The sequence below is a fragment of the Pipistrellus kuhlii genome, unplaced genomic scaffold, assembly GCF_014108245.1.
Source record: "Pipistrellus kuhlii isolate mPipKuh1 unplaced genomic scaffold, mPipKuh1.p scaffold_m20_p_5, whole genome shotgun sequence".
NCBI classification, from domain to species: domain Eukaryota; kingdom Metazoa; phylum Chordata; class Mammalia; order Chiroptera; family Vespertilionidae; genus Pipistrellus; species Pipistrellus kuhlii.
The window spans coordinates 39,335,595-39,361,940 of record NW_023425551.1 but is presented as its reverse complement, the minus strand read 5'-3'; the positions used below and the strand labels follow the sequence as shown (position 1 = coordinate 39,361,940).

The 26,346-nt window shown below is 35.3% G+C and overlaps 1 protein-coding gene across 1 annotated transcript; it reads left to right on the top strand.

Annotated features, from left to right (window-relative positions):
• UFL1 (UFM1 specific ligase 1) lies at nucleotides 1-26,346 on the top strand. The gene is made up of 19 exons (XM_036415113.2): nucleotides 1-165; nucleotides 1,305-1,450; nucleotides 3,006-3,034; nucleotides 3,706-3,803; nucleotides 4,370-4,484; nucleotides 5,240-5,370; nucleotides 5,689-5,747; nucleotides 8,561-8,707; nucleotides 10,459-10,634; nucleotides 11,779-11,958; nucleotides 14,245-14,365; nucleotides 16,984-17,100; nucleotides 20,719-20,836; nucleotides 22,090-22,253; nucleotides 22,338-22,468; nucleotides 23,197-23,277; nucleotides 23,601-23,686; nucleotides 24,955-25,135; nucleotides 25,751-26,346. Exons 1-19 carry the CDS (start codon nucleotides 89-91, stop codon nucleotides 25,967-25,969), a joined length of 2,376 nt encoding a protein of 791 aa, XP_036271006.1. The 5' UTR covers nucleotides 1-88; the 3' UTR covers nucleotides 25,970-26,346.

Below are 26,346 nucleotides of genomic sequence, written 5' to 3'. Positions count from 1 at the left end.
TCCGCGCGGCCCGTTCCGCCGGGCTCCCACCGCCCGCCGTGGGCTGACGTGTCTGCTGTGTCCCGGCGGCTCCACCAGTAGGGCCGTGATGGCGGATGCCTGGGAGGAGATCAGGCGCTTGGCGGCCGACTTCCAGCGGGCGCAGTTCGCCGAGGCCACGCAGAGGTGCCCGACCCTCCCTCTCCTTTGGGGGGCGTCCAAAATAGCCCCTGGGCGGCCACCCCCAAGATCCCGAGGCCACTGGCCCCCGGTCTTCCCCAGGCTCCGTCGCCATCCCTGTCTCACCTCCCCCCCACTCCTCCAGCCGGGATGGTGGCTCCGAGTGTAGTTCTTGGCCCGAAAACCCAAAACCTGTGGCTCCGAGTTCCCCCATACAAACCCCGGCCTAGTGCGAGCGCGCCCCGCCCCACGAGGGCCTGGCTGCTGGCGGGCGGGGGGCTTGCTTCGCGCCCCGTCCACCCTCCCCGCCACCCGGCCCCTGTCTGTCATCGTTGCCTTTGGTGCAGCTCCCCGCCTAGAATGGGCGTGAGAGGCGAGGGAACCCCCTCGCACAGTACTTTGCAAATACTGTGTTGACTCTTTAACGTGTTGCTTTTCTGTCCACCAGACCAGACGTGCAGCAAGGCCAGACCCATGGTCCCATCTGTCATTTTGAGGGACTCCTGGATACTGATATTTCCTACCAAGCCCCTAATTTGGGGGGATATGTCCAGAGCTCCCTAACTCTGCTTGTTTAATAGAATACATATAATGCTCACAGAATCCTTATTTATCCATTGTCTGTTTCTTGCCATTGATGTTTTTGTTCCTTCTGGGGAACAAAAATCCCTTGATGCTGTGTTTTGTAGCACAAAGCAAATGAGTGCACCTACTACGTGCTTCAGTGCTTGGGTAGCAAAGGGTTGCAGTTCTGGTTTCCCTAGGCCAGATCTGCCTGCAGACCAGTTAATTGTAGGAAGTGCCACGGTTTTTTTCTACCTAAGTTATGTGTCCTAATCTTACTTTTCAGATTTGAGCATTAGAAGCTGGCCTAAGAGAGAGCAAACTTGAAATCCATAATAGTGTGATTTGTACCAATTAAGTACTCCCAAGTGGTGGTGTTTTTTTTAACTCATTGAATTAGTATTATTATACTAATGAAAGGTAGAGATATTATAATATAGAGCCTAATGATTCTTTACCCAAAGGTTAGTTTTGTTTTTGTTTTTCTTTACTTTTAAAAAGCCCCTATTCATACATTATTTTAATTTTATTGAGCACCAACTGTAACAAAGTGAATTTTAAAAACTTCTTGTTTCCCTCAGGTTGTCAGAGCGGAACTGCATTGAGATTGTGACTAAATTGATTGCTCAGAAACAGCTAGAAGTAGTTCATACACTTGATGGGAAGGAATATGTTACTCCAGCCCAAATTAGTAAAGAAATGAGAGATGAGCTACATATCCGAGGTGGTAAGTAATTCCTTAGTGGTTGGGTGTGTTTTTTTTCCTTTTGGTTTTTTGGAAGAGAAGAAACACACACACACACACACACCTTAAAACCATGAATAATACATTATTCCGAAGTTTTAAGACACCCATCTCAATAGTCAGAATGATAACATCTTTAATATTTTAACTCATTCAGGTAAATATGATCATATAATTTAAATAAGTCAGATATTGTCATTTTACAAAATAACAATATTTTAGTTATTTGTATGTGACCTAATCAGTTGTTTCTTTTCACAGTTCCTGAATTTATTGCATGTCTGAGGGGAGGGTACTTAACTGCCTAGTAGAGTGGTAATTATCAGGGTGAAACAGATTTTAAAGGATTATAGATAGTTGAATACCAAAGCTGTGCTACATGCCTTTTTATTAAAACTTACCTTTAAGTAGTTGCAAATTAGGAAACAATTCAATATGATGCACACATATTGTATTGTAGGAAATGCTTTTACAAGCACACACAGAAAGTTTTTGTTTTCCTTTGTCTTTTAAAAATTTGAACAAACTACAAAGCTAATTTGAATGCAGATTAAAATAGAAAAAAACTAAAAACAACTTTTCATTAGATATTATAGATATACCCTCCTTGTTTGTTTTCTTTATTTTCCTACATAGTCCTCATAAACTGTTAGCTATTATTTAGAACTAGAGGCCCAATGCACGAAAATTCGTGCAAGAGTAGACCTTCCTTTACCCGGCAGGCACCTGGGACCCAGGCCGCTTCACTCCTCCAGCGACCTACAGGCACCTGGGACCCAGGCTGCTTCCCTCCTCCGGCCACCTACAGGCACCTGGGACCCAGGCTGCTTCCCTCCTCCGGCCATCTACAGGCACCTGGGACCCAGGCTGCTTCCCTCCTCCGGCCACCTACAGGCACCTGGGACCCAGGCTGCTTCCCTCCTCCGGCCACCTACAGGCACCTGGGACCCAGGCTGCTTCCCTCCTCCGGCCATCTACAGGCACCTGGGACCCAGGCTGCTTCCCTCCTCCGGCCACCTACAGGCACCTGGGACCCAGGCTGCTTCCCTCCTCCGGCCACCTACAGGAACCAGGGACCCAGGCTGTCTTCCCCTAGCCTCAGCTTGGTCAGGAAGGACATCCGGAACAATTAGCATATTATCCTTTTATTATTATAGATACTTAACAGATTTTCTTTTTCTAATGGGTGGGAGTCTACCAGTTTTAAATAATTGAAAAAAGTTCATCTAAATTTAATTGTCAATATCTCTTTGGTCATAGTAGGTAATTGTGAAGAGAGATAAATAGCCTCCTTAGGTCTGGTCAACTTGTGTATCAGTTGATGCTCATAATTGGCCTCATGTGACAAATGATATATTGAAAATAAATTATAAGCATGAAGACTTACACAGCTAATGGTTTATTATTATTGCAGCCATATGTCTTTTGTAGGAGGACTTCATCTGTCCAAAATATAAATCTGTTAGAATTTACAGTTTCTGGCTAGTGTGTACTTCTGCATAATTAAGAATAAATGAATGTGTTGTTTTTTTTAAAGGTCGGGTAAACATTGTTGATCTGCAACAGGTAAATTTTTAATTCATAAATTTTTTTTCTATGATTTGTCCATTTTTTGATACTGTGAATTTTTTCAATGTCTAAAGTATTTACTAGTTACAGGTATCAGATTTAGTATAATGTTATGAAGAATAATGATATTTCTCACTAATACATGGAATCAGTTTAATAAGTCCAGATATATTTAATCAATTTAATAAGTTCTTTCTCAGTTGACTTACTTATGCTTTATTTTTACCAAATAAACTCAAAATTGTCTGTCATTTTATATAATTACAGGATTTATATAATTTGGGGAGAAAAACTCACCAGTTTCATGTTCAGTTGTTGTTAGTATGTGTAAGTAATAGACAAAAATAAAAAAGTAGATATTTTTAAAAAATGTAATTGCACACATCATCACCAAAGTATACTGTATATAAAAAGTTGGTGAACCTTGTGTGAAATGGTGCCTATTATATGAAAATATAACTTCTTAACACAGACTTCCCTAGCAAGTATAAGTGTAATTGTTCAGAAATAAAAATAAATAAGCCATAAGCCTCTGCTTTTTTATTTGACTAAGACTTTTACAATATTTCAGATAAATTTAAAATCTAACTAAGGCTAAGTTTTTAAAAAGATAGTTTGAATTTAAGAAACAATATGAACTTATCACTAATAGAAGTTATGTTTTCCAGGTAATTAATGTGGATCTGACTCATATTGAAAGTAGAATTAGTGACATTGTTAAATCAGAAAAGCATGTTCAGCTAGTGTTGGGTCAGCTGATAGATGAGTAAGTACAATATTTAAGAGCATTCTGTTATGTGTGTGTTTTTAATAGTGTTAATATTTAAATTTAGAACAATTGTGGCTAATTCAGTATTTTATTTAGAACTCATGTAATGCTAATTTTCACTGTCAGGATCATTGTACTTAAAAAGTAAGTGCTTAATAGTGTGAAGTACTTGGAATCAGGATAAGCCTTTTTTTTTTTTTTTTTTATTAAAGCAACACAACACATAATTTTTACAATCTTCTTGTATGTAAAGCAAATTTGTTCCAAAAATATTAATGAAAAATGACTGCAGAATTTCCATTGTTTAATTTGGAAATTTATTTATCATTTGATTAATTTTATACTTAGCTACATTGATAAGAAAAAAAAAAATTCCAAATATGAGTAATGAATAGTGTTTACCTAAACATACTCTATTAATTTGGCGCATACATTATTGCAACAGAAATTAAACATATAAGATAGAGGAAAACCATTTCATTATTCCTAATTGTTGTGGGTTTTTTCCTTGTGTTTTTGTTTTTGTTTGTTTGTTTGTTTTTTTGCTTGTTTTTATTGTTTAGAAACTATCTGGATCGGTTAGCAGAAGAGGTAAATGATAAATTGCAAGAAAGTGGCCAGATAACCATATCAGAACTGTGTAAAACCTATGATCTTCCTGGAAACTTTCTCACACAGGTATTTTTTTCTTAATAGTAAAATGTGTCTTTAGAAAAATAAACAAAGAATCTTAATGTTTTTCAGTTCTAATTTTTCTGAATATCTCAAACAGTATTATGAAAGCTCATTAAGAAGTTGATTCAACATAAAAGTATCAGCTAGGCTGACTTGAGTAGATGTAACTTATCTTGGGATGTGAAATATATCCAGACTAATTTCCAGATTCCAGTCATATGTTAGCTGTGGAAAAATACTCTCAGAGGGAGAGGGGAGGTACTAAGAAATCAGGGTTCCTGCCAGTGGAGATTTCTGGGCACAGATAAGTTGTTAATACTTGCGTCAAAGAAGATAACTTTTCAGGTCTTGGGTTTGCCTAGCTTGTAAATTTTTGTAATAATATTTCTCTCTTTGTCAGTGTTAGAAGCTGCAGAGAGGGTCTTTTCTAAGACTCATGTATTTGTCTTGGCTGTCTATGTTTCACATTGCCTATATCTAGAAAAAGTGGTTAATTATTTTTATGTTACATTAGAAATAGCCCTTATTAGCATGTAACTAAGCCTTTCAACATATCAGCCACTTGACTCATTCAATTCTTACTATTTCCTAAAGCCTAAATCTTGACTTTGACTTACATACCTGTTTATGCTTGTTGGAATTTCTCAATTATATGATTTATACAATGTCAGCATGCAGCATGACTTTAAGACTATAAAAATGTGTTTGTGTGATTTTTTTCTCTCAAATTTATAAAAATTTTTCATTTTTATCCTCAGGCACTAACTCAGCGACTAGGTAGAATTATTAATGGACACATTGATCTTGATAACAGAGGAGTAATATTTACTGAAGCTTTTGTAGCTCGACATAAAGCACGCATCCGTGGACTGTTCAGTGCTATTACCCGGTAAGCATGTATAAAGTCTGAATATTTCTTTAATCATGGTTTGCATCAAACACAATACAGGCAGGGCAGATAGTTAAGTATCACTAAAACTGAGGTAAGAATTTTGGTGGGAAGGTAAATTGATCCTGGATTGGGGAGGCAAATCCATTCCCTTGCTATTTCAGTGGTATAATTCTTATTAAGGGTGTAGAACTTGATGCAGTTTTTGCCCAATTATTTTAAATTAATTGATATTTTTCATAAACTATCCTACTTATTTTTAATTTATAAATATGTATACCAAGTAAGACTTTTTTTGTTTGCTTTCTTTCCCTAAAGGCCTACAGCAGTGAATTCTTTGATATCAAAATATGGATTTCAGGAGCAGCTTCTTTACTGTAAGTTTTGTTTATAAATTTCGTCAATTAGCTGCTGAATAGACTGTTAATATAAAACTTACTAATTATAATTTTATCTCTTTTAATCTTAAAACTTATATAACTAAAATACTATATCTGGTTGGAAAATTCATTTGTACCAGTTTTTATGTATGTGTCTGTTACATCCATGAAACATTTATTATTGGCTGCCACCAAGAGAAAGGGATGGAAAAAATGTGTGTGTGTGTGTGTGTGTGTGTGTGTGCGCGACACGCGCGCACATGTGTGCACTCTGGTACACATCTACATAGATAGATTTCGAATTGTAGTATTAAGAATAATTTTTACTATGTTTGTTACAGATTTTTGCTACATTTTCTAATATTGGAGTAAACAGTGTTTTTTTCTAAAAGTTTTACAAACATTTTATAGTGGTAAAAAATACATGCTTAGCCTTCAAACAGACTTGGAATATCTCCCAAATCATCGTGGTTCATTATCTATTTTGTGTGTGTTTATGAAGCTTTGGAGGGTTTGAGAGTGTTTTTAAAGCTCTGCTGGAATAATTTTAAAAAGCAATGGCTTGATCTTTTGCATCAGATATCTGTGCAAATATAAGAATTAAACTGAAGAATGGAAAATCAAGTATAGTACCAAAATTAATTTTTATTCCCTATATTTTTCAGAATATTGAGTTAAATTTAAATTTTTAAATATTTATTTAAAGTTAAAATGACATACTTTGGAGTCTACGTAAATGGGGATTGGTGGAGTTCCATTATAATACACAGTTCTTGAAGTAATTCTTGGCAGTTAGATAACTTTGGTCTGAATTTAGCATTTAAAATTATATGCTGCAGTCTATTGAGAAGTCTAGACTTTTCTGATGAATTCTAGTTTATTCAGTTTTAAATTCTGAATTCATAAGTAAACTGATGTTTATTTCTGTTAAAGGCTAATTTTCATAAACCTTTGTGCAAGGCATCTTTTTAATGTGCTTGTTGATTCACTTAGAAATAATTCCTTCATAACTGCTTTTTTGTTTTTTTTAGGGAATGTTGATATTTATTCTATTTAATGTTATTAAGTAAAAACTATAAATTTGGTGTTAGTTATAGCACTACCCACTTCTCAGACTGGCATCAGTCTTTTGATGTTGATGATTGTAGTGATGGAGGTGGGGGTAATCATATACAGTTAACATTTATTGAGTGCTTATAATATACTAGAGGCCCAGTGCATGAAAATACATGCACTAGAGGGGGGTCCCTCACCCCATCCTGCCCCCCTCACAGTCCAGGAGCCCTCAGAGGTGGGAGGCGACGCAGCGATCAGTGGTAGGCAATGCCCCCATTACACCCCTGCTGCTGTCACTGCCGGCAGCGCAAGCCTCAGCCGGCCCTGGTTACCTGCACCTCAGGCCCATCCTGGGCAGCTAACATCCAAGGCTTGCCTGCGCCTCAGACCAGCCCTGGGCATCTGGGGGGCTGAGGAAAATGGGGGAACTCCAAAGGCAGGTGCATGGAGTGGCCAGACCCACCTGAGGGCAGGCTCAGCCATGCTGCGCATCTGCCACCCCAGTGGAGCTGAGGGGACTGGATGCCGCCATCATGTGGCTGTTGGCACCACCATCTTTGAGGGCGTGGCAGTCAAGTACATATTCCCTCCTATTGGCTGTGGGCACGGCCATCTTTGTGAGGGTGTGACAGTCAATTAGCATATCCTGTCTTTATTAGATAGGACTAGTGATGGATCCAAGAATTTTATGTGAATGCAACTACTGTATGAAATAGATGTTATTATTATCCCCATTTCACACATGAGAAAATAAAAACAGTAAAATGACTTGCCCAGTTTTTGTCAGCTAGTGGGTGTCAGAATTGAGATTTGAATTTAAGCTGTCTGTATCTGGATCCATCCTCTTAACCATGGCATTATACTTCTCTTTATAGATAGGGTTAAAATGTGTTGCTTCAATTTAAACAGTAAAAATGTAATAATTTAGAATTTTTTTTAAGAGAGAGGAAGGGAGAGGGAGAGGGAGAGGGAGAGGGAGAGGGAGAGGGAGAGGGAGAGGGGAGGGGGGAGGGGGGAGGGGGGAGGGGGGGGAGGGGGAGGGGGAGGGGGAGGGGGAGGGGAGGGGGAGGGGGAGGGGAGAGGGAGAGGGAGAGGGAGAGGGAGAGGGAGAGGGAGAGGGAGAGGGAGAGGGAGAGGGAGAGGGAGAGGGAGAGGGAGAGAAACATGGATATGATAGTGAAACACAAATTGCTTGTCTCCTGCACACTCCACACCAGGGAGCCGATACACCCACCTGGGAATCCAACCAGCAACCCCTTGTGGGAGAGGACAACACCTCAACCAACTGAGCCACACTGGCCAGGGCACTGATAAAAATATTTATACATAGCTTAATTTTACACTGTTGTTTATAATATGATCTAGGTATCTGGACTTTTCTAAATACGAGAAAATTGAATTTGGTAACATCTATTCTCAAAGTATTTAGTCATTTCCTTTTAAGCAAATCATGAGATTAAATAATGGCATGTTTTTCCCCCCCAAAAATCACTCAAACTAAAAACTTAGTGTTATTGACTAGTTTTTACAAGTTGTGGATCTTTACCTAGTTGCAAATTTTTCTGAATTTATGACCTGAGTATTCTCATAAATGTCAGGAAAATTTTGTCTGAAACATAATTTAGTCAATTTAAACTTTAAATTGTGTTTTTAAATGGTAAGAATAACTAAATTGTAAAATAGTGAAGTTTTGGGGTTTTATTGAGATTTGTACCTGCTCTCATTTATTTCTATTTGTTTTGTTTTGTTTTAAGCTGTCCTTGAAGAACTTGTCAATAGTGGACGCTTACGAGGCACTGTGGTTGGTGGGAGACAAGATAAGGCCGTGTTTCTACCTGACATTTATTCCAGAACACAGAGTACTTGGGTGGATTCCTTTTTCAGGCAGAATGGCTATCTAGGTAACATTTTTTTTCTTTGAAACTGAAACTTCTTTCTAATACTATCCACTGTAGAAAGGGATTCCTTTTCCAAGTCCAGCATGGATAGAAGACGATCCAGTTCCTGAGTAAGGGTGCTGGGGGATTGAGAAAATGAAAGGAAGAAACAGACACAGATACACTAGGGAAAGCTGGGACCAGGTGGGACCACTGTCTTCTGATGGAGAGACAGGGACCCAGAGCCCATACAGAGTGTTTATTTTATACCCCCAAATACCAGAAAGTTTTATCAAAGGCAAGACAAAGAGATTATGCACGTTCTTGGTAAATCCTCACTTCTTTGTAAATCCTCATTCCAGGTATCTGGCTGGATTTACATAATAAAACCTACTTTCCAGCACCTGGGCTGAAGGTCCATCTGAAAACACCCTTGCCTTTTGGCAAAATGTGTCTCCAGGATGAGGCTCTGCTGCCATCACTGGACTCAGCTGACAATAATTAAGAAATGCCCAATGTGCCTACCCAGTTGCTCTCCACAGTCCACATTCTTATAACTTTTGTATTAGCCTTGGGTGTACAAACATATTTTACTGTTGACCAGCAAATTATAACGGTTCTCTTTGTGTGTGAAAGTAGCCACACTGCAGGTTTTTGTGGGTCTTAGAAACTGAGTATTGAACTATTGTAGAAAGACCAAAAGCTCGCACTTCTTATTACCATCCTTCCAGTGATATATATATTATAGCTTCAATATTTTTTAATACATAAAAAGGAATTATATTTATTATTTTGTATGAAGTTGCCAAGTTTTTCAGGTTATTATAACTGATAATATTAGAAATATTTTTATTGGCTGTTAACTTTATAATGTTCATTTTTATTAGTTTTTTAATACTTCAGAAATATAGATGTTACTCTAAATTTGGTTTCTGAGGTTATGTCATTTTGATAAAGTAAATTGATCGTAGTCATTAAAGCAATTAACAAAAATATATATATCTCACTTTAATTTTATAACCCAAGTCAAACCACGTAAGAGATCAGTTTCATTCTCAGTAATAAACTTGTATGTAAGTCATTAGTTTTCAAACACTTTAAATGCATTCTAGAAAGAGGGTTTAGCTTATGTTTTCTTGACTTTCTGTAATATACTTCCTAGTTTCTTCAACCATGGACTTTGATTAGAATGTTGTTATAATTAGTTTTCTTAAACATCATTACTTGAGGATGGAGAAAGGATAGTAGATACTTTCACTAACCTTAATGGTTTAAGTCTTCATTTTTTATTTTTGTTTTATATGCTCCCATACTAGTTTAAATTAGACTGGAGAATTACTCTGTCCTAATTTGTCTAATGAAACATTTGAAAAATATATTCCACTCCTTTATTTAACTATAATAAGCAAACGAAATTTCTTATTATACTTAAATCATTACATTTTCCTTTATTCTCCCTTTCTACTTTAATTTCTCTATAGTTCTCATGTTTCCCTTTGACCTCCTCAGATAAAGAGAGAGTAAAGCAGCTGGAATTGGGGAAGTACTTGAACTCATTTTTCTACAAATATGTTTAGTAGTAAAAATTTGGGAAAGTGACATAAGCAGGGAATACTCTGTGGTGCATATTTGTGCTTTAATCTTATTAAAAAAAAAAGATATAAGAATACAGTGCATTCACAAAGAATAGGGTTTGGTAGAAGTTAACTTTTTCTAAGATTTCTGAAAAGTGTGAAGATTGATAGTTCTGTTCCAACTTTGGGATGTATTTCTAGAGTTCGATGCTTTGTCCAGACTGGGAATTCCAGATGCTGTGAGCTACATAAGGAAAAGATACAAGACTACACAACTCTTATTTTTGAAAGCAGCTTGTGTTGGTCAAGGACTTGTGGATCAGGTGGAAGCATCGGTAGAGGAAGCCATCAGCTCTGGAACTTGGGTTGATATTGCAGTATGTTGTTTTCTTAATTTTTCTTTAAACCAATGATACTGATATTTCACTAGTATATGGCTATTTTAAGAATTAGGATGCATAAAGGTCTTGGCTTTAGAGTCAAATTATAACAGTCATTGTTTCAATAAAAACAATCTTAATTATTTTACGCTTAAAGATTTTCTAGCTTTTGTAGTAAGGTAACTTTTTTATATGGACAGTTAACATCCAGAATTCTGTAAATCTCAAACAAACAATATAATCCTCTTATAAGTCCTGCCATACAGAAACTAATAAGACTTATCTGAGCATTTACAACTTTACTGGCATCAAGAATCATGTTGCTTTCGTTTATCACTTATCTGTTCATCTCTGCTAATATGTTAACACAAGCTGCTTTAGCACTGATAGTCTTTTACTTAAGTTTTCAGTATTGACTTGCCCTTATTATGCCAAGAAAGTGAGTGTGGGTGTAAAGAATAAGTTTTTCATGTATCTAAAAAATTCCTTATTTTAGATACATCAGCTCCCAGAGATTCTAGATATAAGTATTTGTTTAGTGAACAAATTTTATTAAATGCCTTCTGTGTGCCAGGCACAATTTTACTTGCCGGGAATGTGGTATTCAGATAAGTTTCCTGCTCTCAGATAGGGGTACTTTTCACTGGGGGCAAATAGTTAATGAAAATGATATTTTCAGATACTAAAAAGAGCTAAAAAGAAATATATTTTGGAGGTAAAATTATCAAGACTTGTTAGAGGATTGTTTGTAGGTTTATAAGAGGAACTGAGTGTGACTTGTAGGTTTGGGACCTGATCAACTGAGTGGAGAATGGTGCCATTTATTAATTTGGGGAAGCAGTGGGGAGGGGTAGATGGAGCTGGGAGTCTGGAACTGGTGCTGCAAGTCAGTGTTTTGGACATGTGAAATTTGCAATTCCTTTTAGGCATAGGAATGGGAAGGTTAGGGAAGTGGTAGGATATACAATTCCAGAACTCAGAGGGATGTTGACAGCAGAAATGTAACTTGGGAGGTTATCAGCATATAGATGGTTCCAAAGCCATTGCACTTAATGAGATCTAGAGAGAGCACATATAAAACAAATGGTTTATCTGGATTATATTACATTTATGCATTGTTCATTTTGTTTTGTAATTCTAGCCTCTGCTACCCAGTTCTTTATCAGTTGAAGATGCTGCAATGTTGCTTCAACAAGTGATGAGAAGATTCAGCAAACAGCCTTCAGCTGTAGTCTTTAGTGACACTGTTGCAGTCAGTGAAAAATTTATAAATGACTGTACAGAACTCTTCAGTGAACTGATGCACCAAAAAGCTGAAAAGGTATGCCAGGTTTCCTTTTACCTAGTATTAATAGTATTTCACATTAGAATCATCTGGTTATCTTTTTAAAAAGTGAAGTAACTTTTATACTCAAAAAGGAACACTGTTTTATACATTACTAGAATCCCAGTGCATGAAAATTCATTGTGGGGGGAGGGGGGATCCCTCAGCCCAGCCTGCCCCTTCTCACAATCAGGGAGCCCTCAGTGGGGGAAGGCAACCTGGCAGTTGGGAAGGCGATGCCCCCATCCCCATCACACCTCTGCTGCTGCCACTGCCAGCAGCACAAGCCTTGGCTAGCCCTGGTTACCTGGGCAGCCGCCATCCAAGGCTTGCCTGTGCCTAGGGCTGGGCTTGGGTGTCTATGGGGGCTTAAGGTACTGGGGGACTCCAGAAGCAGGCACCCTGGTGGGGCTGAGGGGACTGGGGACCACTATCTTGTGGCTGTGGGCACCACCATCTTTGAGGGCGTGATAGTCAATTAGTATTCCCCCCTTATTGGCTGTGGGTGCCACCATCTTTGAGGGAGGGGCAGTCAGTTAGCATATTCCCTCCTTATTGGCTGAGGGCCACCATCTTTTTGACAGCATGAAGGTCAATTAGCATATCCCTTTTTTATTAGATAGGATTTTCTCTTATTGCATCATTCTTTTTATTTTCTCCCTTGGATTTGTTTTTCTCCTTTATTCCCATTAGCACATAGAAATTAGAATTTAGGGAGCTGATTTTATGAATTAAAATCATATAAATGAAATTATACACTTCACAATTAAGTTTTATGCGGGTATTGGTCCAACATTAGAATCCATAAATATATAGTGGTTTTTATCTATTACTACACAGTATATTTACTAAATCTGTTAGAGCTTCATTAATTTTACCTATTTGGGTGCACAAACTGGATTAGTTAACTGAGGAAAGAAAGTGTTTGCTATTATTAAAATTGATTAGTTCCTCAGAGCATTTGCTGTTAAAGTGTTTAGAAGTAGAGATCATGCCAAGGCAGTTTTAAGGATATTCAATTCATGTTTCTATAACAGTTAGCAGCACCATCTACCTATAAAACCTACTCACAAATAGGTAGAACAAGTCCATTTATCTTAGACTGTTAATTTATGAGAGCTTATTAAATATTTAAATAATTTGTATTTATCTATATTCCTTTTAAACTCTTTAATAATCTAAAAAAATGAAATAATTTTCTACAATCGGCCTGCTAAGCATTAGAGAGGTGTAACCTACTCTCAAAAAGATAAATGGATGGGTGGTTGAATCATTTGGAGTATTACATGCATCAGAAAATTGTGGGTTCAATTCCCAGTCAGGGTGCATACTGAGGTTAGGAGTTCAGTCCTCAGTTAGAACATGTACAAGAGGAAACTGATCAACGTTTCTCTCACATCAATGTTTCTCTCTCAAATCAATAAAAACATATCCTTGGGAGAGAATTAAAAAAAAAAAAAAGATAAATGTAAATGTAAATAAAGGAAGGATGCTATATAAAATGTTTGCTACGTGTTAGCAGTTACTAAATGCTTATATTATTTTTTTTTTATTTGTGAACTTTTGCTAAAATAAAAACTTAATGTGGTCATCACTGTTTTCTTTGTGTTCTGCCTCTAAACACAAATTCAGAAAAGATGGTGATTCTGTCATTTGAACTGTTAGCATTTAGACATTTTTCTTGGAAAACCAAAAGGGAAATATTTTTAACATGAGAATGGACTTTTGTCACTACAGATTTACAATTCTTTTCCATAATAAAGAATCAATTCATTGGAATAGTTAATTGTTCTTAACATAAAAATTTTAAAAGCAGAAATCAAGAATGAGTCCAGGAGGAGTTTATATGATAAGTGTGCAATTCATTTAAATATGCTCATTCATTATGGTGGAGGGCGATAGGGGGAGATTTTTTAAATCTTTCTAGTAATCCTAGGTCTCCAAGTATGGGATTGGACTTGGAGTCTCAAAAAGAAAGGGAGTAAGAGTCAATAACAGCTAAAGAAGATTGTATTTGATGCTGTATGATCACTTGTTCAGAGATCAGATAGGATTTCTCATTAGCTGGTGATAGATAGAAAAATCCAAGAATAGCAAAGAAAGAGACTGATTTTTTGACTAAGAGAAACAGTCTTAGTGGCAACTGTCAAACAGATCTCTGTAGTCCACAGAAATGAAACCAAACAAGAATAATTATGAGTATATAAACAACTTTTGTTTTGTGCTTTATGTAATGTTATGCTGTATATTTTTGCCTACCAAAAAAAGCATGTTTTATTTTAGGAAATGAAAAATAATCCAGTTCATTTAATCACTGAAGAAGATCTGAAACAAGTCTCCATTTTAGAAAGTAGTAATACAAGTAAGAAGGATAAAAAAGATGAACGAAGAAGAAAAGCAACAGGTAATAAATTATTAACAGAAGATTCAAAGATGAGATTTTTATTTGTTGCAGTGAACTTTGCATTTGCTGGGCACATTGAAATGCCTTTTATTTGTTCAATTCACCTTTGATTGCTAATACTAACCAAGTCTTTTGCTAATGAATTAAATATTGATTATAAAAATGGAAATATTGGAGATGATTTATTCTGTGTTTTATTTGTGAGAGCTAAGTTATTTTATGCTTGGCCCATCTCTTGTTCTCCCCTCGTCTTTTATGTTCCAGCCCAGTAGCCTTTCTTTTTATTCTGAGTTGGCAAGTTCATGTTTGCCTCAAGGTCTTTGTACTAGTTATTCTTTCTGTCTGGAATGTTCTCTCCTGAATTTTCAGTAACAGGTTCCTTTCTGTCATTTAGAGATCAACTTTAAATGTCAGTTCCTGAGAAGAGGCCTCCCTAATTACCCAGAAGAGTGGACACAGAGAATGCTCCATCCTATTATCTTGCTATTTTCCCCCCTTCACTTTTATCATTGTTTAGGAAACTTGTCCATCTCATTTTTTTTTTGTTTTTTATCCCTACATATGCCCTCCTTGACATATTTTAGGTGGTCTATAAATACTTATTGAATGAATGTATTTTCCAAGGAAATATTACTTTTTTAATTTATTTTACTTTTTTAATTTATTTTAATTTAATTTTTTAATTTATTTATTTTAATTTATTTAAAATATTACTTTTTTAATTTATTTAAAAAATTTTCTTTTTTAATTTAAGTCACTGGAAATTATAATAGGCAGCATTGCTATACTAGTAACTTGCTTTCGGAAACTAACATGTATTTTCTACAACTTTTATTTGCTGTGGAAATTCACTTGTATTTCTTTGAGGTTGTTTTCTTTCCTCTTCAAAAGCCTTTTTCCTCAATTTTTCAAAAATGATATTTTGAAATTTTTCTCTATTCTTCTAGGAAAACTATATATAGTAAATTACTCCAATAAATCATAGTAGTATTCACAGCCATCGATATTTTATCATATGTGAAGATATAGCTATAAATTCACCTTAATTAATTGGTTGCACTATGTCAATATAAGTAGTCTGTTTTTCTCCTGAAAACTCAGTCTTTTAATGTTTTCTCTCTGGTAGTATTATTGTATTGTATAGTTGAATTACAGTGCATGGAATAATGCCAAATATGAATGTCTTCCCATAAAACAACTTATTACCAATGCAATAAAAAGTACATTCACTTTAGATTGGTGCTTTTTAAAAAATTGTATTCTTCTATCATAAAAGTAAGGAAAAATAAATTATAACTGAGAGGTATCTGATATGATGAAATTTAAGGTAATTTTACTTAGAATTAAAAAAAATCTTTAATTTTATGAAAAATGAATTTTTATGAAGAAATATATTTTCAGTAGTTTTCAATGTTTCAGTCCCACTATTATATAAGTATTACATTTTGTTGAATACATATTTTAAGTGTAAATATCTAATAAACACCTTAATAACATTTTTTACTTTTATTATTTAGTTTGTTTCATAATTTGTGTGTTTTTTTAGTCTTTATTTAACTAGTAGATGATTGGAATCTATATTTTTCTACTAAACCAATTTAATATTAATGGTCCATATTTTTAGGTGCTCTATAAATACATGAGTGGGCAAAAGTAGGTTTATATATATACTTTATATAAATAATACAACGATAAATCCTATATAATAAAAGGCTAAAATGCAAATCTACTGAACAGCAGAATGACCGGTCACTATGACACTTCCTGACCACCAGGCGGCAGATGCTCAATGCAGGCACACCGCTTAGCCGAAGCCGGGATCATGGGTGGCTAGCATAGCAGCAGTGGTGGGAGCCTCTCCCGCCTCTGTGGCAGTGCTAAGGATGTCTGACTGGTGACTCCTAGACCGCAAGAGGGTGCAGTCCGGGCTGAGAGAAACCCTCCCCCTCTCCCTCCCTCCCAGTACACGAATTTCGTGCTCTGGGCCAGTAGTAATATAAGAGTACACCTTGCAGTTTGCATACTCACAATTGCAAACCTACATTTTCTAACTGATGTTTTATTGAGTAGTTATATGTAAAATATTGCTTTAACCCCAAGATACAAATATTAGTGAGAGATACTTTAAGAAGTTTATCTTGTTGGATTGTGGAAGAATCAGAATGTCTCCTGTAAATATGGATAATGATTTTTCAACTAAGAAGACAAAACCAAGTATAATTAAATTGTGAAGTACTATAATAGGGAATATTCATGAGGCTGAGGTAACAGAAGGTCAAAATGAGGGCACATTTCTTTTGGGCATGATAAGAAAGGAGGTAAATGAATGGATTTGGCAAAGGAAAAGCTACAGAAAAATGTCATTAAGTGAAGAAGGAAGAGGCTACATTTAGAGCACGGGGACTATCTAATATCTGAATTGCTCAAATTCAAGAAATTCTACATTTTTATTTATCGAATTTATAAAACTTTTGTTTTAATAAGACATTAAAAAGTGACTAAAAGTTTAATTATTTGACTTTTATTTTTCTGCTGTAAAGTATGATAACATAGTGTCATTATTTTCTAAAATGGTAATTAAGTTATTAGGGAATACTAACTAATGTCATTTCCACCAGAGGGCAGTGGAAGTGTGAGAGGAGGAGGTGGGAGCAATGCCAGAGAGTACAAAATTAAAAAAACCAAGAAGAAAGGAAGAAAGGATGATGATAGTGACGATGAGTCATCTCACACTGGTTTGTAGCATTGTTTCACTCTTTCTTTGTATATGCATGCTTTTTTTAACAGTTTCTTAAGGAGCATACAGTTAGGTGTATATCCTTATACAGGAAGCCCTTGCTATGCACAATGTCAGTGGTCATAAATTTCAGTTACCACAGTTTAGTAAAATGACATTAGTCCCCCAACAACGTGGTTCAAGGTATGAGAAATCAACATGGTTCAGTGGCCAAGGTATATTAACTGTGAGTAATTGCATAAAGTACTAAATTTACTGCTAGCTCCTGAACCCACAGATCAGCACATGAATAGCAGATGTGTCATGATCTATGACAGTCACATCACATTTCAGTTTATTAGCAATTGATTACTACCCTGTTTCCCCGAAAATAAGACAGTGTCTTATATTAATTTTTGCTCCCAAAGATGCACTAGGTCTTATTTTCAGGGGATGTCTTATTTTTCCATGAAGAAGAATACGGTACACATTTATTGTTAAATGAAAATAAAGGAAATTTATTACCTGTATATGGTATGGTAGTACGGTAGTTGTCAACACAAACCAGACAAACTGTGAATCCTACAGTATCAAGAATTTACTCATTTATTCGATGACAATCATGTCATCATCTTCTGGAACATCATCATAACAATTCAATTCCTGAATTTCCTGGTGAATTTCTTGTGACTCCATTTCTTTCAGAATCAGTGGACCAAATCTCTCATGTTTAGCAATAGCATTCTGAGACAGAGCCTAGGGGGGGCCCTTATTTTCGGGGGGATGCCTTATATTTCACTCAGAAGGAAACCTGTAAGTAGGTCTTATTTTCAGAGGATGTCTTATTTTTGGAGGATGTCTTATTTTCGGGGAAACATGGTATGTGTCTCTATTCACTTTATGCACAAAGCATGTAGTTGTGTTGCCTCATTGTTTCCCAGTGATAAATCCATGTGACATTTTTAAAAAAATGGATAATCAAAAGAGAATTGGCTGTCAGAGATGAAAGTGCAGCAAATAAATAAAAAGTGATAACACTGGAAATAAACTGTGAATCAAGAATAAATGGAGTTGTAGAAAAAGTAGCTGACTGTGGGAATTGACATTGCCACTGTTCAAGGGACTCCAGCTCTGCAGCCAGAAGAACTTGGTAAAGGTGCACTTGACATAAATGAGGAAAGTGGAAAAACCTTTACATTAAAGGAATTCTCAGAGGTGTTTCACAGTGTTAAAAGGGCAAAGGATAAAATGTTGTAAAGTTAAAAATGGAATTGGGCAGTGGATGGCAAACTCTGGTTAACAGAGCCAAAAAACAATTGAAATTTCTTTTGAGAGACAAATTTTTTAAACTTAAACTTCTTCTAATGCCACTTCTTCAAAATAGACTCTCCCAGGCTGTGGTATTTTGTGGAAGAGCCATATTCAAGGGGCCAAAGAACCTCATGTGGCTCCCGAGCCACAGTTTGCCCACTGGGATTGGGCAACTTGCCAAAGCATAGTAAAGATATTTGATTGGTATTACAAATTACAGATGAGAGGGAGCAAATGTTTAAACTATTCTTGATTTGTTTGTTTTTTCTGAGAAATAAACTTCCATTCTCAGTGTTTGTGATGAATTAAATTACAGTGTACTAAATTAGTTTTGTTTTTCTCTTCCCTATACGCCAATAAGAACTTTTAATATTTTCACAAACATTTTTAAAAGGTCACAGAACAATTGTAAATTTTCCCATTTTTTATTAAGAACACTTTGCATAGTTTTGGCTTGCATAGTCATTTTTATGGTCTTGCATTGCTTTGCAAAACCAATTATGCTATTTTGTGGACAATGTATTTCTGCAAATTTAAGTAAGAATCTAATTGGCTAGTTGCTTCTACCTAAGGGGGAGAATTAAGTATATGTATCTTTCTTTCCCTACAACTGTTAGTGTTTGATGTGGTTAAGTTAGCAAGAGACATCTTACTTTATTTTTCTAAATAAAATTAAGATACTTTGTTTCTGTTTAAAAAAAAATAAACTATGATACTGCACATCTCTTTCCAAATAAAAAGAGAATAAAAATTGAAGTAATAATTTGAGATTTTTTATTTTGGTTCTTCCACAGAGTTCATTATGTATGGGTTAGAGATGGGAGATGTAGACATCAAGTGACATGGCTTCAGCTATTAATGTGCTACTACTTGTAACAAACAGTTACTTAAACTGTCTTTAAAGTATCCTAAGAAAGGTAAAAAAAAAAATTACTGGCCTTGTTGCATAAAACAATGTTGATTAAAGGAAAAGTATCTTCATAGAAACTACTAGCTCTACCCTTATTTTTGATGTTGAGACTGTTCTAATATGTGGATTTTTAGTTTTCATTGATAAATAGATTTCCCCTTTCCCCAGATGCAGTAGAAGTAGGAGTGAAAGTGCATTTAAGAAAAAATTTCTCTAATATCTGTGGGCTTAAATAATTATTAAATGAGGCATGTGATATGCCTTTTAAATGTAGATTATGAAAAGGGTCTATAAAGTATAGATAAATCATTCCTACCTAAAAAAAAAAAGTACTTTTATTGCTTTTGGAAAAGGATTATATTGTAATCTCTGAAATCAGGATATGATTAGGTTCTAGCTAATATATAGAGTCAATCAATGTGAAATATTATTAGAAGGAAACACAATAAGAAGGAAACTTTAAATGCCTGCAGGAAGCAAATGAAGAAATTAGACACTATTTGGTGTGAAAAAACAAATAGCAGATCTTAGAAAGGAAGGATAGTACTCATCTATTTTAAAGTTGTGATCTCAGCTACTTATATCTTGATGCATAGTAAAAATTGATTTTTGAGCTATTTTATTTTTTGCTAAGATTTTATTTTTAGAATCAGTATCTAATTTAGCTGAAAGTAGTCACTTTTATACTTTCTTTAATTAATAAGGGAAATATTAGCTTTTTTTGTCTAGCCTATACTTTTCCAAGTAAATGAATAAGCATGACATTTCCACAATTAACAATCATTTTCATTACTGTAGCTACATACAAATTTTCCTTGGCAGATAATTATTTTTGAGATAAAAAATAAATTATGGGAGTAAAGTTATGAGGTTTCTTTTTAATCTATGCCTTTGGGGGTGGGGGGGAGACAATTTTCAGCTTAATTCAACTTCAGTTGTGGTTCACGTGATTATAAAGAGTTTTTTTCTGAAGATCTTAGGTAAATTATAAAGATGATTTGACTTTTAGTAAATATTCATTTTTATAAAGAAGGAAATTTTGTTCAGTATCCATTGTTCAACAAAGAGAATTTATCTTTTTCTAAAAGATTTCCATCCATTTATTGACTGGATTTCTAACTATTTTTTAGGTCAAGGAAAAATTATCTTTATTGTTTTTTGACTGACTTGTAAAAAACAGTCATTAAATGAAGTTAGTAAAATAATTCAAAAGAAATACCACTATATTTTTAAAGTTACTTTTGTAAGTTATTGTATTCAACATTGGCAATTGGTGACAAAAAAAATATCAGAGTCTGTAGTGGGTACTGAATTAATTACCACCTTATTAAATATGTTAATGAAAGTGATTTCCTTTATGTTTCTCATTTGTTTGTTTTGTTATTATTCTTTTCCTTATTGCTCATTTCTTTATAGGAAAGAAGAAACCAGAGGTCACTTTTATGTTCCAAGATGAGATTGAAGATTTTTTAAGAAAACGCATACAAGATGCGCCTGAGGAGTTTCTTTCTGAACTAGCTGAGTACTTAATAAAGCAAGTATAAAACACATTTTTTCTGTTTGATGATAGAAATTGAGTTATTAAATTAAATTTTTACCAATATGATAGAAAACATATATTTTAGGTGGGTTTTTTTCCCCAAAGCTTAGAATATAATCTAGTCACCAAATTACAGACTTTGCCTGCAGAGGCAATTCAATAAACATTTAAATGCTTTGGGCAAGGCAGTGGGAAATAAAAGACAGGAATGTGGAGGTGTCCTTGTGCACTGATCTTACAGTTCTATTTGGGTGGAAACCACCAGCAGTAATCATTGGTCTCTTCCATGGCATGAAAGGTAACATCTAAAAGGAAGAAAGGACCATTTTCTATCTAGATTTGACAGGAAGTACACAGTGCACTATAAGGGAGAAAATAAAGAAACAAACTGCCTTCAAAGAGAATAAATTTAGCCCTGGCTCTGTTGGTTGAGCGTTGTCCCATGCTGTGAAGGGTCACTGGTTCAAACAACCAATATTTCTCTCTCATATTGATGTTTCTCTACTTTCTCTCCTTCCCTTTCTCTAAAATCAATAAAAACATATTTTTAAAAAATAAATTTGACCACACTAACTTAAAATGAACTAGGCTAAATTTATATTGTTAAAGAAGTCAAATGAGGCCTACTTAACCATTAATAACTAATGCGATCTTTCCTCAGATTGGTAGTCCCAATGTGTAAGGTTATATAAATACAATCCAGGAGCCTAGTGCATCTAACTTTTTGAACTTAGAAATTCAGCTTTTGTAATGAATTTTTTTTTGTTCAGGAATTTATTACATAATCTTATTTTTATGTAAAAAGCTGAAATAGTTACTAATTATTTACCATTCTTTAAATAATATTTTCTGAATTGAACATCAAAAGTTTTTTTTTAGTACACTAATAAATTGGGGACTTTAAGGTATTATCTGTAAGGATGAGGAACAGATTTAGAGTCTAGTATTCTCCAAATTAAATTTGAGAAGCTGCTCTGAATTTAATTTGAATTGAAGCTTTTGTAGTTTTTATTGTCCTTAACACAGTAACTTTGAGCACTTAAAAACTGAGAAAAACAAACCATTTAAGTTGTAATTTCTGGGATGGAGGACAGATTCTTATGAACTATTCTCCAAATTAATCTTATTTGTTTAAAAAAAAAATAGAGATATTTTCATAAACCTTATTTCCGTAGAATCAAAAATTTGTATACATGTAAACCCAGTATGTTTTTAAGAAACTAAATATATTTATCTTAAATTCACAGACCTCTTAATAAAATTTACCTTGAGGTGGTACGTTCAGTATTCATGTCTTCAACAACTGCCTCTGGAACTGGCAGAAAGCGCACAATCAAGGACTTGCAAGAAGAGGTTTCAAACCTATACAATAATATTCGATTATTTGAAAAAGGGATGAAGTTCTTTACAGGTATACTTAATGCTATTTTTTCATTTATTGATTCTAATAATTTTTATTGTACATTCATTTTAATAAAACACCTTTGTTTTTCAGATGATACCCAGACTGCCCTTACCAGGCACTTGCTAAAGACAGTCTGTACTGATGTCACCAATCTCATTTTCAACTTCTTAGCTTCGGATTTAATGATGGCAGTTGATGATCCTGCAGCCATTACAAGTGAAGTATGTTAGTGATTTTCTTGCCACTCTTGATGTGTTTTGTTTTGAAATCCGAGCATATTTTATTTTCTCATATCTGAAATAATTTAAAAAGATAATAAAATACAGGAAAAAATTTTAGAAAAAAAAATCGGTGAGGTTTTAGGTCAAGTTCAGTACAGTGTATATACAGTTCAGGATTGGCAATGTAACCAGTCTATTAAAAGTAATTCTGCTTAATTACTTGGGAACTAGCATTTTATTTTTTCCTAGTTATTGTTATGTCACATCCCTTTTTCCTGCTGAGTTACAAGTTTCTTAAGAATGTTCATATTAGATTCCATAAATTTGCAGTCATTTTCATTTAGGGACACCACTTATTTCAATATTTACACTGATTCTGAAGAGAATATTAGAGTCTCTAAAGAGAGTGTATGTCCTCACTCACCCCCCGCTATTCCAAATCTCTCTCTGTCTTTCTCTCATTTCTCTTATCCTGCTGACACATGGGAGGAGTAAGGCTATAGCTGTTCTCTTTGGCTGACCACTATTGGCTAGCTCTCTGACTTGAGAATATTTTTAGCATATTATTGTCCCTAGTTTGAGCTATAAAATTCAAGAACAAAGATAAATTCCTTTTAACATTGTTATAGTAATAAATGTGTGTTGTTGTTGTTGTTTTTTTCATTTTGTTTGACCTTCTACCTACCACCTGTTAAAAACACAATGCTGAAATAATTTTTCCCCCATAGGTAAGAAAAAAAATTTTGAGTAAATTAACAGAAGAAACTAAAGTAGTCCTCACAAAACTTCATAGCTCCTTGAATGAAAAGGTAAGTAAGATTTGATTTTATTTAGATATATATTGGAGCTAGCATTTGTGATATTTGAATAAATTTTTTAAAAATATAATTATGAATTAAGTCTGAAACTAGTATTTTGCATTCAGATATCTTTTTGGGAGGTGAAGGGGGAGAACAAGCTAGGGGCAATTTACCCTCTTTTAAGTGCTAAGTCACAATTTCACATTTAATGACAAAATAACCTTTTTTTTAAAATGCCTTTAGGGTATAAAATTATAAAATAGTATTAAACGGCTGTATTTTCTTTAAGTAACTTATATAAAAGTTAATTATGGTACTTAACACCTTTTCAGAGCATAGAAGACTTTCTTTCTTGTCTGGATTCTGCAGCAGAAACTTGTGATATTATGGTGAAAAGGGGAGACAAAAAAAGGGAAAGGTAACACTGAATTAATCTCTTATTAATAAACTAGAGGTCTGGTGCACAAATTTGTACACAGATGGGGTTCTTCTGGGTGGCCTGTGGGGATCGGGCCTAAATCTGCAGTCCAACGCCACCTGCAGCTCCCACCTGCTGCTCTCACTCATGCCAGCCCCACTGCGCCTGCTGTGGGCTCATGCCCAATCAGTCCCAATCGGGGGAGTCTCGCACAGCCACAGTGGTGTTTGCCAGCCGTGAGCCCTACATTTGACACCCTTCCAAGGGAAGTGGCCTGCGGGATCAGGCCAAAACTGGCTCTCCGACATTCCCCAAGGGGTCTCGCATTGCAAGAAGGTGCAGGCCAGCCTGAGGGACCCCATCAGTGCACATCGGGGCTGAGGAGGGACTGCAGGAGGGCTCTAGGGCATGTCCTGCCCACGTCACCCAGTCTTGATCAGGGCTGATTGGAGCCGGCTGGCCCGGGAGGGACAGGGAGGTTGGCCAGCCGGGGAGAGACCAAAGAAGGGCTCCAGAGCATGTCCAGCCCATCTTGCTCAGTTCCAATCAGCCAGACCCCAGCAGCAAGCTAGGGGTCAGTGCATGTCATAGCAGCAAGATGGTCAGTGCATATCATAGCTACTGGTTGACAGGTTGATTGTCTGCCCCCTGGTGGTCAGTGCACATCATAGTGAGTGGTTGAGTGGTCTTAGCATACATTAGCATATTACGCTTTGATTGGTTGAACAGTTGACCAGTCACCGGATGACCAGACACTTAGCATATTAGGCTTTTATTATATATGATTCTTAGATGTATTATATCTGAAATTGGAATTTGACTATCTGAGTCTTATATGGAGAACTGTTGTGTGTAAATTGTTGTACACCTTGAAGCATTTTGGTCTTAATAAACTTCAGTGTTCCTCTGACTCATCTTGATAAGGTAGCAGAGTTGTCTAATCCCATAGTTCAAGCCTGGCAACTTTTTATTAGGTTTGTGACTTTCTTTACAGGAAACCTATTTAAATCAGTGTTCTTTCGTTTGATCCCCTGCAACTCAAAATCATACTTTGAATGAACTAGCTATATTGTTTTTTTTTTTTCTATCTTTTTCTAACACATTAGTTTATTCGTGCCATTTAGAGTTATAAGTATCTGAATCCCATATTTAAAAAGGTCCCTTCAAATATTTATTTAACTAGATAATTAAACTAGAGAAGTTAAAAATGAATACAGAAGGGAAGAACTGAAATTAGTGAGAATTTGTGTGTTTTTATTTTTGTTTAGACAGATTCTGTTCCAGCATCGACAAGCACTGGCTGAACAGCTAAAAGTCACAGAAGACCCTGCTCTTATCCTGCATCTCACATCAGTTCTGTTGTTTCAGTCCTCAACCCACAGCATGCTCCATGCACCTGGAAGATGTGTCCCACAGATCATCACTCTTCTTAAGAGTAAAATTCCAGAGGTATTACATTTTCAATGCTCTTGGAACTTTTAAAACTTTTAGATTGCAAATATTCTTAATGGATAGATGTGAATCATTGTGACACCAAGACAAATTCATCTTCCTGTTTCCACAAATGCAAACAATGAATTAGGAGATTGATTTTAAGGATACTCTTTTAGGATCCTATCTGATCCATGGTAAAGAATATTTTGAATTTGAAAATTAAGCTTTTGGAAAAGTTACAATAATGTTCAGTCTTTCATCTCAGCTTATTCAGATTTAACCTGTGCTTCAAGGGCCTCTTAAAATTCTTCATAAATTCTGCATAAATTCTTCTGAGAAACTTCTCAACTAAAAGTAACTTCGGCTTCTTTGAACTTCCATATCACTTCGATTATATCTTTGGTGATAGAACCTAGCCAAATTAACTATTAAAATAACCTGCATTCGTGGTTTTTGTCTCCTAAAATGTAAACTTCGTGAGAGCAAGGACCTTGAAATTCAGCTTTCTATTTACATGGCCAGTGATTTGTAAAGATGAAGACCTTCAGTGTATATTGGTTGAACAAATCCTACTTTGTTCCACAAAAATTAAATCATGTTTGTTAGCTTTTCTTCTCTCTCTTTTCACAGGACCAGCATACACTTTTGGTAAAATATCAAGGACTGGTTGTAAAGCATTTAGTTCATCAGAATAAGAAGACTGGGCAGGAAGAGGATTCCTTGAGTGATGAATTAGACAATGAAGAAGAAGATAGCACCAGTACTACTCGTAAAGAGCTTCAAGAACTTTCTTCATCCATTAAAGACCTTGTTCTCAAATCCAGGAAATCATCTATGACAGAAGAGTAATGAACTTAATTTACTTTTGCCATGTAGTAAACATTTCCCTCCAAAGTTATTGCTGAGTTATAAATAATGTTTATTTCACAATCTCCAGCCTCCCATTAGCCCACAATTTAGTTAAAACTGTAGTGTTGTATTCATTGTAAATTTTATAAATATGTGAATTTTTGTAAATTGAGTTCTCCATAGAAGATTTCTTTAAACATTATAATTCTAAAAATTATACATTTATTTTCTTTTCATGTACTGAATGAAGAATAAATTTTCTGATGTCTTTCATTTCTAGGAAAGGTTTCATTTTGTTGTGTTGTTATAGTTTGAGTGACATTATCATATTTTTACATTATAGGCAGAAATTTAAGATGTAGTCATGTTTTTTAAAA

What these genes read in the sequence shown, in the direction of transcription:
- UFL1 (XM_036415113.2), top strand. Translation starts at nt 89, where the DNA reads ATGGCGGATGCCTGGGAGGAGATCAGGCGCTTGGCGGCCGACTTCCAG. An exon ending in CTGTTCAGTGCTATTACCCG is followed by an intron (nt 5,371 to 5,688) that starts GTAAGCATGTAT and finishes CTTTCCCTAAAG; the next exon opens with GCCTACAGCAGTGAATTCTT. An exon ending in TGCACCAAAAAGCTGAAAAG is followed by an intron (nt 11,959 to 14,244) that starts GTATGCCAGGTT and finishes GTTTTATTTTAG; the next exon opens with GAAATGAAAAATAATCCAGT.